Source organism: Anolis carolinensis, chromosome 4, assembly GCF_035594765.1.
Source record: "Anolis carolinensis isolate JA03-04 chromosome 4, rAnoCar3.1.pri, whole genome shotgun sequence".
In the NCBI taxonomy this organism is placed as follows: Eukaryota; Metazoa; Chordata; class Lepidosauria; order Squamata; family Dactyloidae; genus Anolis; species Anolis carolinensis.
The window spans coordinates 29,213,929-29,231,370 of NC_085844.1; the positions used below are offsets into that span (position 1 = coordinate 29,213,929).

At 38.7% G+C, this 17,442-nt stretch overlaps 1 protein-coding gene across 2 annotated transcripts in view; it reads right to left on the reverse strand.

The window, feature by feature from the left end:
* Positions 1–17,442, reverse strand: part of laptm4b (lysosomal protein transmembrane 4 beta) — a 61,960-nt gene that overhangs the window by 35,545 nt on the left and 8,973 nt on the right. The window contains exons 1-2 of one of the 2 annotated variants that reach the window (XM_062980155.1): positions 3,083–3,303; positions 1,429–1,540 (exon numbers count right to left, since the gene is read on the reverse strand). In XM_062980155.1, coding sequence (XP_062836225.1) covers positions 1,429–1,540; positions 3,083–3,115 — 145 coding nt within the window. In that variant the 5' untranslated portion in view covers positions 3,116–3,303. Of the gene's footprint in view, positions 1–1,428; positions 1,541–3,082; positions 3,304–17,442 lie in introns of those variants that run through there. The other variant, XM_003219520.4, reaches the window with a different exon arrangement.

Here is a 17,442-nt window from a genome sequence, read left to right on the forward strand (position 1 = left end):
CACTAAGTTATAACTAAAGCTGTACATCTAACTCAGTTTGCTATGTTATGTATGCAAGTGCCTTCAAGTCACCTGATGATTTATGGCAAATTCACGAATTTCATAAAATTTTCCTAAGCAAAGAATAATCAGAGATGGCTTTTCCTAGTTCTACATTTGCACACTATAATTCAAATACAGGTTAAGTAACAATCATTCAAAGTGCTTGAGACTAGAAGTGTTTAAGATTTCAGATTTTTTTCAGGTTTTGAAATACCTGTATTTGCATATATTGATATAACGAGATGTCACTTATACCTTTATATACAGCCTAAATATAATTGTATACATTTAATACTTTGAGGCATAAAACATATGTATGTTGAACCGTAAGTTTTATGCCCAAAAGTACTAAAGGTATAAAATTATATTTAGGCTATATATATATAATGTATAAGTGACATCTCGTTATTTTATTTATTTATTTATTTATTTCCAATATTTATATCCCGCCCTTCTCACCCGAAGTGACTCAGGGCGGCTTACAACACTGGCACAATTAGATGCCTATACAAAATCAATCAACAGTACATAAAATCAGTTAAAAACAATTAAATACAATATAAAATTACAGTATATAAATTTTAAAAATATATACTGTAATTTAAATATATACTGTAATATACTGTTATATCAATATATGCAAATATAAGTATTTTAAAACCTGAAAAATCACTATTGTAGCAATGAGTCACTATGGGGACAAAGATAGGATAAAACTAAATGGTGATAATGTTGATTTTTTTTTCTGTGTCAGGAGCGACTTGAGAAACTGCAAATCGCTTCTGGTGTAAGAGAATTGGCCATCTGCAAGGATGTTGCCCAGGGAACGCCTGGATGTTTGATGTTTTACCATTCTGTGGGAGTCTTTTCTCATGTCCCTGCATGGGGAGCTGGAGCTGACAGAGGGGAGCTCACCACACGCTCTCTAGATTCGAACTGCCGACCTGTTGGTCAGCAGTCCTGCCAGCACAAGAGTGTAACCTATTGCGCCACAGGGGAGTTGACAATGTTGTTGTTGTTGATATGATGATAATAATAATAATAATAATAATAATAATAATAATAATAATAATAATATCAGATCCACCCATGTGGACAATTTCTGATTTTGGATAAGAGATGATCAACCCATATGCCTCTCTAATAGATACTCTATAAAACCCAGACCGATTATCTAGGTTAATTATTGTTAACAGCCAGTTTTAAAACTTGGTGGTAATAGATATTACATTTAATGCATATTTATATGTCAAAAAGATTTTTCAGAGAAGGTTTGTGTGTGTGTCAATGTTAAGCTCAGCCATGGGAGTGCTGTCTTGGCACAATACCATCTCAATTAAATTGTGACTAGGTTGTAAATCACTCAACGACATGATATATACTTACTGGCATCATCCATAAATTCAAAGTCACCTCCTAATTCGGTTGTTGTTAAATGATACTGGCCAGGGTCTGTCAAGGCGCTCAGTATAATCAGAAGTACCACCGCATTGATGGTCTAGGTATGGAAAGAAACAGAAAATGAATGACCGTAACTGTGTTGAGGTTAACTGCTATCTATCTACATTGAATGGAAATAACCAGGCCAAAATAGCACATGAATGTTCTTAATTATACTTTTCCTCCATCTTTCCCCATTAGTAACAGCACCTTCTCCTCTTGCCAAATACATAACCTTGGGTCAAGAGGTGAATGTACAGAAAATCCAATGGCCTTGAGGCTGATGATCATCAATGATAATTCAAATAAAATTTGTGAAATTTAGATGTATGCACAGATGCTTTCATCACTTCCCCAATGCCTACCCTGTCAATTTTAAAAGATTAATTTTAAAGTTACATTCTATTACTATTGTGTTTTAATCTATGTACCACGTATTTTGATATATGTATTTTTTTATAGTACTGTGTTTTGATATATGTATATTATTGTATGTATTTCATGGTGATGTCTTCTAACTGCCTCGAATCATGAAGAGAGGCAAGTAACAAATAACAACAAGAAAAACAATACTCTATGATAAAGAAAAGAAGAAGCTGATGATGATGAAAAAGAGGAAGAGGATGAGGAAGAAAAAGTTGATGATGTTGAAGAAGAAACTGATGATGAAGAAGAGGAGGAGGAAGAAGATATGATGAAGAGGAGGAGGAAGAGGATGATTAAGAAGAAATTGATGAAGAAGAGGAGGAGGAAGATTATGATGAAGAAATTGATGATGATGAAGAAGAGGAGGAGGGAGAAGAAGATATGATGATGAAAACTAGGAGGAACATGATGAAAAAGAAGAAACTAATAATGGTGATGAGGAAGATGATGAAGAAGAAATTGATGATGAAGAGGAGGAGGAGGAAGGAGATATGATGATGAAGAGGAGGAAGATGATGATGTTGAAGAAGAAATTGATGATGATGAAGAGGAGGAAGAAGATGATGACTATGAAGACTAAATTGATGATGATGAAGAGGAGTAGGAAGATAATGTTGAACAAGAAATTGGGGGTGATGAAGAGGAAGAGGAGGAGGAGGAAGAAGAAGAAACTGATGATGATGAAGAGGAGGAGGAAGATATGATGATGAAAAAGAAACTAATGATGATAAAGAGGAGGAGGAAGAAGATATGATGAAGAGGAGAAAGATGATGATGAAGAAATTGATGATGATGATGAGGAGGAGGAGGAAGAGGAAGAAGATATGATGATGAAGAGGAGGAAAAGGAATATGATGATGATGAAGAAGAAATTGATAATGACAAAGAGGAGGAGGAAGAGGAGGAGTAGAAGAAAATTGATTATGATGGAGAGGGGGAGGAAGAAGACAATGAAGAAGAAATTGATTATGATGAAGAGGAGGAAGCTATGATGATGATGGAGAGGAGGAGGAAGAAGACAATGATTATGATGACGAGGAGGAGGAGGAAAAAGAGGAAGAAAAAATTGATAAAGAGGAGGAGGAAAAAGAAGAAATCAATGAAATCAATGATGATGAGAATGACAGATTCTGATGGCAGATAGATGCCTTCTGCCAGCCATACTGCAAGTCACCTCAATGCATATTGCTTCAAGAATCTTGTCCATGTAGATTATAACCCCTCATCCCCCATTTACAGCTTATTTCAGATCTAGGAAGCTGAATAACCAAGAGGGAGGGGGTAGGAAATAATAATCCTAATTGATATTCTTCTGAATTTCAATTCACAGGATACTAATCTGGGCAATGCAGAAGAGCTGGCGTTGAGGGGGCCTTGTCTTCTGTGGTTGCTAGGCAACCATCAATGCGCCAGCTGGGGAGGGATGAGGCCTAGTAAGACCAGACCAACCATCTCAGAGTTCTTTGCTTCTGGGCCAGGCATGGGCAAACTTGGGCCCTCCAGGTGTTTTGGACTTCAACTCCCACCATTCCTAACAGCCTCAGGCCCTTTCCTTTTCCCCCTCAGCCGCTTAAGCGGCTGAGGGGGAAAAGGAAGGGGCCGGAGGCTGTTAGGAATGGTGGGAGTTGAAGTCCAAAACACCTGCAGGGCCAAAGTGTACCTATGTCTGTTCTAGGAGAATGGCTACAGGTCAAGGACTGGCTCCAATGCCAAGGCCATCTTGCCCACATGTGCTCCCAAGGCCATATGACACTACATGGCAGAGGAGACATTTATTTGGGATATGACGTGGCAGTGGACATGGCTTCTGTCCTCTGCTTCTTATTGTGCACTTTCACTCCTGTACACAGGTATTTGGGGTGCATCCACATAGCAGAAGTAATACAATTTCAATCTACTTTAACTGCCATGGCACAATACTATGGAGGTATAATTTTACCAAGGTCTTTAGCCTTCTCTGGTGCCTCACCAAACTTGGGAATAGAAGAGTTTTGGATTACCTGTATTTGAATACATGTATGTAATAATATATACTGTACTGGAAATGAGAGCCAAGTATAAACATGGTATTAATTTATGTTTTATACACACCTTACACACATAGCTTTAAGTTAGTTTTATGTACAGTGTTTCAATGATTTTGTGCATGGAACAAAACGACGTTTGTGTACATCGAATTATCAGAAAGCAAAGATGTCACTCTCTCAGACCATTTCCAGACAGCTGAATAAAATCTCACATTTTCTGCTTTGGATTGGAATATATGGCAGTGTGGACTAATATAACCCGGTTCAAAGCAGATATTGTGGGATTTTCCGCCTTGATATTCTGGGTTATATGAGTGTGCGGAAGAGCCCTAGGTCACCCATGCAGATAATTTGAGGTTTCACAATATTTCAGATTTTGGGATTCCAGATAAGGGATGCTAAACCTTAGTCCATTATTTTATTCCCACAGGCAAAGATTAATAATTCTTGTAGTAATCTCCACATTGCAGGACCAAACTAATATTTGCATGTCTTGAAGTGGAATATTAATAAAGATAACAACAGCAAAAAGCAAACAGCTAGCATATCTGCTAAAAACATCAGTCTCTGTATGGATTCTACAATGGCACAACATCAAGTCTGTCTCTGTCTGCCTATCTATCTATCTATCTATCTAGAAATTAGAGGAGAGGGGAGAAATGGTAAATATCCAGGAATAGAAATAGCAGACATGAGCGCATGAGCAAATCAGCAGCAGACGGTATTAGCACATAATGGATTAAAGGAGGGTGCCTGACCCAAAGCTGTCTGCATGCCAAGCAAAATAAGGTGACTCCTTGCTGTGGTTACATAAAGGATAAAGCTTGAGCAAATCACTTCGCATATAGTTCAGCAATTCTGCTCATCCTCTGCAAAATGCTTAAGTTACAAATCTGAAACTAAGAAGAACACAACTTCTAAGTCTCAGCAAGGTACAGGATATGCAAAGTTTTTAAAAAAAGGAATGTCCTGCCTCTAGGCTGGCTGATCAGAAAAAATGAAAGGAAAAAAAGAAAGAAGCAAAGCAATAAGTAGGTTCCGGCTTGGGTTGAAATTGAGCAAAGTCAGTCTGGACTCTATTCCAACTGCTTCCCATTACAGGCAAACAGACAAAGCTGCATACCTCATTCACACTAACAATAAATGCAAGTAGTGGATACTGACATAAATGGAGTTGAGAAGATCAGAGTTTGAATCAACATGCTTGTGGGCAACATTATTTGAGCATGCATATATATATATATATATATATATATATATATATATATATATATATCTCCAAGGAAGGGTATATAAATGGCATAGGCAAACTTTGGCCCTCCAGGTGTTTTTGACTTTAACTTCCATAATTCCTAACAGCCTGTAGGCTGTTATGAATTATGGGAGTTGAAGTCCAAAACACCTGGAGGGCCAAAGCTTGCCCATTCCTGGGATATAACCTCATCCAATAAGGTCTTTGCATGTCTAGTAGCCACTAGGTTTGCTATATTCTACCTCCTGAAATCTAGACACCTAATTTGCATATCTTAATTATACAAATTATTCTAACTTGCATTCTAATGCCAATTCAGCCAAATTACATTTTCCTTTTTTTGTCCATTATGTTTCAACCTTCCTATTATGTTTACAGGTACAACTGGTCTAAGAGCAGCAGTGCCGAATAATGCTTAAGGTGTTGGAATACAAAGATCTCGGTTCAAATGTTGGCTTGGTTTGGAAATTCATTATGTTATCTTGAGCCGCCACCACCTCTCATGCCATATAGATCCAATGTTTCTAGTTCTTCATCACTCTCCTTCCCACCTACTTCTTTTCCTTACCTCACTTTACACCTTGACAATGTGTCGCTCCTTACACTATTTGTTCTACCTTTCCTTATGCTTGTTTCTTGCAGAGCAATTCCACAGAAGGGTGCCTCGACATATCCGCCTTATTTTGGCTACTACAAGAGCTGTGACTTAACTTTGGAGATGGTGGAAGCTTGGAATCTGAACCATATATGGCATGTCTGGTATCCAGGTAAGACCTAGCTAAACCATTTCACTCATATGGCCATGCAGTATTGACTTAGGGTCCTTCCACACAGCCATATAACCCAGAATATCAAGGCAGAAAATCCCGCAATATCAACTTTGAACTTGGTTATCAGAGTCCACACTGCCATATATTCCAGTTCATAGTGGAAAATGTGTGATTTTATTCAGCTGTGTGGAAGGGGCCTATGAAGCAAGAGCAACAGTGGGGGAAATCAAGAGGAGACAATGAATTATCTTGGATGAGGCCATATAGTTGGCTAGCTGGCATCATCACCTGAAGTAATCCTTTTAGGAAGTGGCAACAAGTGGAGCTTGTAACAAAATGTGCAAGCTCCATATCTAAGATGCCAAAAATCTATGTTCTCCTGGGAGTTGCTTTGTTCTTCAGATTAGTATTTTGCTACAAAGCCCAAATCTCTGAGCAGGGCAGGATCTAATGCAACATTAATGTAACTGAACAGCTTTGGCATTGAAACAAGACAGATATAACATTAGAATGCTGACTTGCTGATGGTCTCTTATACTAACCTCTAAAAGCATCAATTGCCTTGTAAGTGAATGGTCTGAAACACTTTCCTATCCTTTCATTTAAACATGCTAGAGATACTGGGAGCTAGATTTTTTTTTAAATTGCTCTGGACATAAGATACGACTCATGGAATTCTAGCTGACCAGCTCTGCTCTAAATTAATCAAACATCGCTTTCTGAGTCCACTATCAATAATTTAGATGTGAATGACTACTTCGTATACAGCTCAAGGTACTAAGTATATCCTTAGAGCATGGCAAAATCCACAGAAATACCATTCCTAACAATCCTGAACATGTAGGCATGGTAGATAATGTCTATTAGATGGGTCAGTGCGCACAATATGCATACTGACTCATTTTAGCTTACTTTTGCCATGTAGTTCTTATGGCAGTAGGTTTACTTCTCACACTGCAAACACATTTTGCCCCACCATGCACACTGAAGGTGAATGGCACCAATATGGACATTTCCCCTAAAAACATTCATAACACAGCTCAGTTTTATGCTCAGAAACAATCCTCAGCGCACCACATTTCTGATATGCAAATGACAGCACTCTTTATAATCTGCTTTGATGTAAGATGAGAGGAGGAAGATAATGACAAAGTTGCAGCAGGAGTAGTTTTGATTTTCTTTTACAAACAGACTTCTTTAGATAAGAAGCTGGGAGAAGTTTGATAAGAAGCAGGAACAGATGTGTGGGTGGGCATTTCTGTGTGTGGAGAGGGATAGGTGGGAAGAATTGTGGCCTTAACTCTTATATTGAATCCCCCAAGCATGCATGGACAATCTTATCCAAAGTTCAATTTCGTGGAGAAGCAGGAGTACAAGAAGAGATACTCTGTAACATCTGAGATACAATATAGTGGAAAACAGTGTACAGAAAGATAAGACACCACTTTTAAAGCATTGTGTTGTTGTCGTTGTGCCTGATGCAATAGAAACATAATGGTATCCCTGTCTAAAATAAAAGCATTTTGTGCATGGCAAGGGATGCGGGAATACTCTAGGCTTATTTGAATACACTGCTTCTTTCCCCAGAGTGTAAAGAGCAAATGGACCTATTTACTAGAGAGCAGATAAGGAGCTGGATGAAGCAGATAGCCCTTGTTAGGATCATAATAGCCAAGTCGGAGGGCGGTTCTACACAGGTACATAACGCAGCTTGGAAATGGCATGAAAGACGCTGGTTATGGCCTGTATTGTGTCCAGACAAGAGTGTCCTGAACTGCCAAGCAGTGGGACACTGGCATGGCTGGGAATGGCCCCTGTTTCCACCTTCCAATTTTCCCCAAGAGAAGATACAAAACCCACCTACTGCATGGCATGCAGTCTCTCTTTCTTGGTTCTGTACCATGTGACTGGCAAAGAACCTGGGAAGAGCGAGTCCAATTCAGGATAGCTGCCCCTACACCCCCAACACAGGAGAGATCCAACTCCTAGCGCAGGATCCGGACTTTTCTCGGTGTTTTTTAACACAAGGTGCAGCCGCATTAAGCAGCTTACCCAAGGTTAAATCACATCCTGCATACATTGTGCAAAACCCACACTGCATTAAATAGCAGTGTAGAAGCATGCTTAGGAACAGCCCTACTGGTTGGCCTAAGAAAATTTCCTTGATTTGGTCAGATATTTAGAATTAAAAAGTATATTTCCCAACAAACAAACTTAGGCATCTATAAACAGAATTCATTTGAGTGACAGGACTTGATTAACAAAGCTGCAAAAAGTATAAACAGTGTGGATTCTTATTTAACCTCCACTACTACCTAACAAAGGGTTTTAGTCCTATGGTGAACTTCATTACAATCCTTCCATGTCACATTCAATGGTTTGTGCACATGCAAGCTACCAGAGACACTAAGCTGATTTGGAGAAAGCAATATGAGGCATCCAAGAGATTTTATTTTATTTCTGCTAGCTGGAACCTAAATTCAGCATCTCAGCTCGTGGCTTAATTATGCCAAGCAGGACTTTGCTATAATGAAATTCTTTGCAGTGCTTACACAATCCCCGGGGAAAGTCCCGTCAGCAATGCATTTATGAGATGGAGCTTGGTAGCAGTGGAGCCTATCTTACCACCCACCCACTTTCCTCAATTAATTACATGAAAAGAAACAGCTAGCATGACAGACAGCACAGTTGCTCCATGTCCGCTAATCCCTAAAGTGATAACTGACATGCTCCCATTTATCCGACAGGCTCATCTGGCTTCAAACCATCCGCAAAGCTGGTGAATGTAATTTTACAGACAAATGTAACTAGAAAAAAAGTATTATCTTCTGTGTTTTAAGATTCTGAAGAGAGTAATTCAATAGAATCGAAAAACAAAAATTTCAAAAACAAGAACTTCAAAAATTCATTTTTGGGGGACTTCAACTCCAGTGCTGACTGAGGGATTTGGAAAGCTACATTCAATTATGTAACATTTCCAAGCTCTGGTATGTCTCAAATGCTGCATAGACAAATCAAGAAATCCTTTTCAGAATCTTGCCTTTTTGACCTCCTAACACTGTTAAGGTTGGATTCTGAGCCTTCTGATGGTATGAAGGAAGCATAGGGTTGAAGAAAGAACCTGCAACAGAAAGTTAATTCTAATGCAACATTTTCCATTTGTGAAACCATCTTGTGTTAAAGATCTGCTCAGACTAACAGTGAACCCCCTTCGGTTCAGGAACACAAGATCAGGGTTGTTGCTCGCTTAGAATTGATGCTGCAGTGAGAGTTGCAGTCTTGGGAGATTATCACCAAGTGGCCTAAAACAAATAGACCTGCACCAGTAATGGAGTATAAAGCTCTAAAGAGCTTCGGGTTACCTGAAGGGCCATGTTATCTACTAAGACCTGCTCACAAATTGAGGACTTATGGGGAGGCCCTTCTTGCTGTTCTACCACCTTCACAGATATATCTTGTAAGAGCACAGAAGAGGGCCTTTTTGGTTGTTGCTCCCAGGTTGTCCTCTTTGCTACCCTTCCATAGGAAGGTAAAGACTTTTATTTCAGCAGGTCTTTAAGGACTGATTATTTAGTGGGAAAGCTCTTTCCATAATATGTCATACTGTTTTCATTTGTTGTTTTTCTTTTTAACAATCATGCTTTCAACTCCTAATTCTATTGACAATCTACAGTAGAGTCTCACTTATCTAACATTCGCTTATCCAATGTTCTGTATTATCCAACGCAGTCGGCCTTTTAGTAGTCAATCTTTTTGTAGTCAATGTTTTCAATACATTGTAATATTTTGGTGCTAAATTCGTTAATACAGTAATTACTACATAGCATTACTGTGCATTGAACTACTTTTTCTGACAAATTTGTTGTATAACATGATGTTTTGGTGCTTAATTTGTAAAATCATAACCTAATTTGATGTTTAATAGGCTTTTCCTTAATCCCTTCTTATTATCCAACATATTTGCTTATCCAATGTTCTACCAGCCTGTTTATGTTGGATAAGCGAGACTCTACTGTAATTATATTTTAAACTTTTACTGTATATGCGCGAGTCCCAGATTAGGGAAAAGGAAGGATATACATTATAATATAATAAAAATAAATAAAAATGTTAAAATATTACCAAATAAATAAACAACCAAAAGGAATACCAGCACTCTTCTTGCTACCCTTCCCAAGGCAGGTGAAGACTAGATTTTAACTGAATTTTGAATGTATCAATTTTAACTTTTCTAAGCTGCTTTGTAACCCAGGGCTAGGATAAAAGTGAGATGGTAATGATGACAATTGCTGTTATTACCACCACCATAAGCTTTTCTATCCTCTATGTCTTCACCCACTTCTAAAAATCTGCACACTACTTCTAAGTGGGAGGAGGAGACTGTTACTAATCAGTAGGACCTCCAATAAAGTCCTTTACCATCTAAGTCCATTCTACCCAATTCCCAGCAAGTTTTGATTTTCCATATGCTTAAACTTATAAGATGAAATGACCATGACATGACATAAGATTGTTACTTCCATTTATTCACTAACAATAAAAACTTTAATGCAAACAATTGTAAAAAAAAAACAAAACAAAAAACAATACTAGTAAGAACAGGAATCCAAGTAGAACTCTTAAGACTTCCTGAGTCCTTCTTAAGTTCTAAAGCCAGCTACTGGCACAAATATGAAGCTTTATTGCTTAACAGAAAATTTTCTGAATCACCAAAGATTTTAGAGACAGTTGCAGTGAGTCTTTCTTGGCAGGATCAGGATGGACTATATTCAACAGTGAATTGCCAAAATAAATATTTAATCATTGTTAACATAATCACAATGAGTTCTTTGAAATGCAAACACAAAGAATGAATTATAAATCATTATCTCGCAAACTTTGCAGAGTAAAGGCTAACTCTTACTCTGCTTTGTAAATGGAGAACATTTAATAACAAATCCATGCATTTATGAGTTGTCAAAATAGATTTCCATGGTCCTGATATATAAATGGAAGCAATAATACAGAAAATATCAGGTCTGTACTCTCAGGTGGCTGGCATGTGCTGCTGCTGTATGTATAGTAAGACCCCCACACACACACACACAAGAAATCCATAGAGGACGCATTTCTGGCCAGACCATGGTTATCAGAAATTGTGGATTCAACTGCATACCAATCAATAACATGACTTCTGGACCTGGCATACCATCAGTTGAATTGAAGAAATTAGAGAATTTTAGAGAGGTAACACAACTATATGATAACTTCTTGAGGAAATATACCATAGAATCACCTGGAGGATCTAGCAAATTTCTAGAGAGACCATTTCCGTCAGGTGAAACCGTAGATATGGATTCTGTGATTCCTGGAAGTCTTACTGTATTCTGATATTCAGATTTGGGGATGTCTGAAATAGTGCTAAGCCTTCATAAACGAGCCCTCAAAATATTATTCAGGCTTAAAAGATATTGTAGGGAGCACAGGGCATTTCCATCCATGAATAGGTTGGCCCTGTCTTTTTGGTGACAATTTTTGGTCATTTTAAAAAACATATACACAAATATACACAGTACTAATACAATCATTTCTAACAAGACTAACAAGTCCCAAATGCACAATGCTGTCAACTTACCACTACACAAAAATCAAGAACTTTGTACTTTGTATCTATCTGGATCAATATCATAAGCCTTTCCTACCACTCCAACCTCTCACCCCAACACACAAGGATCCAAGTAGCTGTGAAATGAAAAGCTCTGCAACATGAATCCTAAGCTTGTTCTTGCATCCATATGATATCCACCTAAATAATTGATCTACTTGTTCAGCCACTGGACTCTCATATCTTCCTTTCACACTTTAAATGAACTCTGAGACAGACTCCACAGATCCAGAAGGGAAAATAACCCTAAACAGCTGTGGTTCCTTCAACTCTAGATACCCAAATCCAAGTACTAAAAACATAGACTTACAGAGTTGGAAGAGACCTCACAGGCCACCCAGTGCAACCCCCTGACATGCAGGAAAAGCACAAAGTGTCCCCGACAGATGGCCATCAAGTCCCAATTAGAGTAGTCCAATTGAATCAATGTAATTTATAGTAGTTGTGACTTATAAGAGTAGATCCACTGAACTATTGGAATTAGTGACTGGATCTAAGATGGGGTAGTAATTGTGTGCCCCAGATGATGTTAGATGGCAGCTGCCAGCATTTCTCACCATCTGCTATTTTGGCTGGGGCTGCTGGAAAAACTATCCAACAATCTGTGGGGGGCTTCACAATTCTCATCCATGGTATAAGACCAGGGCTCTTTCTGTTCTACTGAGGTGGTTCCACAGAGCGATTACTGCTTGAACCATATTACCTTGCAATGCCTATTTCTGCAGCCAATATCCTTTCATAATACCAGCTTGCTTAGAAGTCCCTTTCAGAATAGGGACCCTTAAACTAATCTTAAATAGTGCTGGCAACATCTCTCTGTGCTCCTCTGTAAATGACTGAAGAAAGGTTAATTCATTAATGTGGAAACAGTCAAGGACAAGGAATCTTTTTACTAAACAACCTTCTCAGGGTTGGCAAAGTAAAAAAGCAAGCAGAAGACTTCAACTGAATCTGCTCCACATGCAAAGCCAGCCAAGTCTGCACTTCAGCTTTACACCAACATTGGAAAGAAGTCTTCCACTGCACATGGGAAAGATCTTGTAAAAAAAAAAACTATGTTTATTGGTTATGCTGTCCTGAGTGTTCCAAAATGTGTAGTCCCCACAGTAATTTTTCCAAACTCAATCATCTTGGTTTAAGAGGTATGTGACACAAGGGAGACTTATCTGTCCCTTAGATTGGCCACAATCTGGGTTATGAAAGGGTATAAGCGCAACATGATCTTCAGTGCTCTACATGGGATATACTAAAAAGCCAGTATACAGAGGAATTCACACCTGGTTCAGCTGGAAGGAGGGATTTGGGTGGGTGATGAAGGCAGTGACAGAACAGCCTGGGCAATTGTGAAAGTCCTAGACACAATTTGTACTACGTTGGCCAATAAAGAGAGGTGTCTCTATAAACTAATTGAAATCAAACACTGCAGAAGAAGTCTGCTTCTTCAACATGACAGTTTCCTACTCTCCCCTGCCCCACAGCTTCCTAAGCCCCACCCAGATTTGCTTCAAAGGATCCCACCAAAGGACTGCATCTGAAACAGTAGCAGCTGGGATTTGCCCACGAGAAAGTGGACCCACTCCAAGTTAGTCCAGATTGTAAAGAGCTAACCAATGTGCTGGACCTTATCACACAACAGGATCAACACTTTGGACAGTACCTTTAAAGTTAGGGTTAAAACCAATTTTAAAAATAGACTGCCCCCTTCCTTAATTCCATTGATGGAAAGAATTACACCAGTAGAAGGACTTCACTGGATCTTACCTAAGCAGCAATGAATTTGGATAACAGTTCATCATTTATCAGGTGGAAAATTATCTAGATGTGCATGAAAAACTGGTTCTCTGTACAATTATAAGAAATGATAAATTGATAAGTTGATGCTTTCCTGGTCCCCTCAGATGTGTAAAAATATGTTGCCAGACCCTGCCTTTGTATCATGATACTATTTAGAAAAATTGTGTTAACCATAGGGTAAACTCAGGGGAATTAGAAACTTGGGAACAGAAAATAATGATTGTGGACTTCTCCTCTTTGAAGAGAGAAGGTGGGGAAGCCTGGAAAGAACCAGCCAAACACAGTTCAGGGAATGTCATGAAAGGGGCCTTTGAGGGAGGTAGAGGCTTTCTGACTAAAGAGTCTGATAGGAATCAGGTAGGGAAAAGATGAAACAGAATTAGGACCATCAGGGACACTGTGAAGATCTGAATAGCATTTGGGGATTTCAATAACTCAGGAAAGAATTTTGGGATCTTGTGTTTAATGTATTTGTATTATAATAAATCTGATTTTATTTTCTATAATTATCTGGATGTATTTCCTAAGAATTGACAAGAAGACTGGTCATGCCTCACATAATGTACCCACAATTGCTTGTTTATAGCAGGGGTCACTTTGAGGGCGAAGTGTCAGTCTCAAGGAGGAATCTCAAGGTAAAAGGGCAAAGTGAGCAGCAGGAATCCAAGAGTTGGAACTGTGGGAGCCAGGCTGGTGAGGGTTCCATCACATTCTTTATTTTCCATAATCATCCTGTGATCAATAGAGGTGAGAAGGTCCATTGCTCAATGTACATTCAGTGGGGCATATGTAGAAGGTTTAGGTTCAACCTTTTCTTAAAAGGACCAGGTAGCCTGAAATTGCATGAGAGCTGCTGCCCGTCAAAGCCATTGATACTAGATTATACAAGGGGAACAGTATGATCTAATATGATGTAACATACTATTATTCTTTGGTGTTGTATAATGGACTTTGCCTGACAATCTAAAATATGCTCCCTTATAAAACAGACAATTCTCCTTTGAGAACCTGGCTTCTTGGATTGTCGTTCACCCCAGGGAAGCCTTGGTCTCTGTTCAACAAACACAGACTTAAAATACAAACGCTTTGGTGAACTAGCCATCTCTAGACATTCACTTAATGGAAAATTCTGCTCAAGGCAACTGTCTGTGTGCGCACAGCAGACGTAACCAAGAGTAAAGAAAATGGTATCTAATTTCTCTCAGAAAGGAGATAGCACTTGTTGCTGTACAACTATTAGGACACAAGGCTAAACAGAGCAGGTACTATTACTAGTCAGGTTGCATTAGTAAATGAATTAATGGTTTTACATGAAGAACAAGATTATTCTACATGCAGGAGCAAGATAATGGCTTCTTATGCTTTTTTATATATAAAATACAGTAGAGTCTCACTTATCCAACATTCGCTTATCCAACGTTCTGGATTATCCAACACATTTTTGTAGTCAATGTTTTCAATATATCGTGATATTTTGGTGCTAAATTCATAAATACAGTAATTACTACATAGCATTACTGCATATTGAACTACTTTTTCTGTCAAATTTATTGTATAACATGATGTTTTTGGTGCTTAATTTGTAAAATCATAACCTAATTTGGTGTTTAATAGGCTTCTCTTTAATCTCTCCTTATTATCCAACATATTCGCTTATCCAACGTTCTGCCGGCCCGTTTATGTTGGATAAGTGAGACTCTACTGTACCTGTAAGTTCCATTTACATCAGGAAGAACCCACTACAGATTTCAAAATGGCTCACTTCCATTATTCTGTCATGAATTAATATTCACAGGAGATGAATTCCAGACTAAAAGGTACTCTTAGCATCAGCCACCATGACACGAGTGCATTGTTAATGTAGCCATCATCTCTCTATTTCATTTCTGACATATTCATTCATAAATATTTGTAAAAGCTTTTTAGAAAGAGGTTTCAAGGGCAGTTATTTTTGGGCCAGAGACTTCATCTAAATGCAGCTCTAGCAAAACCCTCAGAAAATCTCTTCCATATGAAATTATGGCTTTATAGCTGCAACAGAAGTGCATTAACAAAATGAAGCAGATGTAGAAGTAGAATAATAGAATCATTAAGTTGGAAGAGACCACATTGGCCATCTAGTCCAACCCCCTGCCATGCAGGAAAAGCACAATCAAAGTACCCCAACAGAAAGCCATTCCAGCCCAGAAGAATCCCAATCATGCATGTGTCTTATTAATGATTTTAGATTTAATCAAAAATTCAACTATGCAAATATGGAGCAATTTACTATTCAATTTGTAGTGTAATGAATGCTTTTTGAGATGCTAAACCTTCTACAGGACTTCTATGCTTCGCACCCATCCTGACATCCCTTCCCTGGTATTCTGGACTGCAGGTTCTATCAAACAGCCTGATACGCATTGATGGGATCATAGAATAATAGAGTTGGAACAGGCCACATGAGCCATCTAGTCCAATTCCTTGCGATGCAGGAAAAGCACAATCAGACAGATTGCCCTCTAATCTCCGTTTAAAAGCCTCCAAGGAAGGAGCTTCCACCACACTCCGAGGCAGAGTGTTCCACTGCTGAACAACTTTTATAGTCAGGAAGTTCTTCCTAATGTTCAGGTGGAATCTCCTCTCCTATAATTTGAACTGGCGTTGAAATGTCAGGGGTATCAGTTGGGTAAAGGCTGTACTGGTATATCATTGATGGCTTACTATTGTTGTGTGCCTTCAAGTTACACCCCAAGTGGTGATTTTGCAAGACTTATTCAGAGGGGACCTGTCTGTGCCTTTCTCTGAGACCAAAGACTGAGATTTGGTCAAGGTCGTCTAGGAGATATCCATAATCAATGTTGGACTTGAACTGTGTTCTCCAAAGTCATCATCCAATGCTCAAACACCACACCATGCTGGTTCATTGCAGGCTTAAAGTATGGTAGTAGCCTTCAAGTCCTTTTTGACTTATGGTGAACCTGTCATGGGGTCTCCTTGACAGGATCTGCTCAGAGGGAGTGAACCTTTGTCTCTCTGTGATTGTGTGACTTGTCTGAAGTCACCCAGTGGGTTTCCAGGCAGAGTGGGGATCTAAACCAGGCATGGGCAAACTTCGGCCCTCCAGGTGTTTTGGACTTCAATTCCTAGAATTCCTTACAGCTGGTAGGCTGTTAGGATTTGTGGGAGTTGAAGTCCAAAACACCTAGAGGGCCGAAGTTTGGCCATGCCTGGTCTAAACCCTATTCTCCTGTGTTGGATTCCAATGCTCAAACCACTACACCATGCTAACTCTTTGGCTTAAGTATACTCCTAAGTATATCATTGCAAATATTTATGCAGAATTTCCTGTAATGAAAATCTACTTTAAAAAAAACTTCAGTGAATAAATTCATTTGCAATCTGCATTGATCCATGATCTCATTCCTGAAATGCAAAGTCTTATGCCACTTGGCTCCCAGCTTGATTTAATCTTCTATTGCAGGTGACAAAGGCACTACTTGGACTTAATTGTGACTCTCAAAAAATGCCATTCTTGACTTCTGGGAAGTACATTTCATTAAAAGCCGGAAAGGTATGCCAGGTTGTAACAGAAACTGGGTCTGTTCCAACACATAGTACCCCCTTCAAATTGCAATATGACATTGGGCTTCCAATTAATCTAGGGTATATTGATTCCCAATTTATTTCAAACCTTGGTTAATAAGAAAAGGATTTTTCTGATAGAAAGGAAGAATATCAATATAATTAATAAATAAATCTCTCAGAAATCAATGCACATACAGTATTCCCAAGTAAGATTATATAGGCAAGAGAGCTTGGAAGCATTGCTTTGTTTATGTGTTTTAATCATTAGTAGATAATGATTGTGTGTGTGTGTGTGTGTGTGTGTGTGTGTGTGTTGGATTACTATCAGAAAGCTCCAACCACACACTGAAGGGTGTGTGTGTGTGTGTTCTGGAAGTTACTATTCCAAAAAGTAACATTTCAAAGCTCTTGATTTAGACTTGTAATTTTATCTGTGTCCTAAGCTCAGCCAAAAAGGTAGGTTATGTGAATGCAACAAAT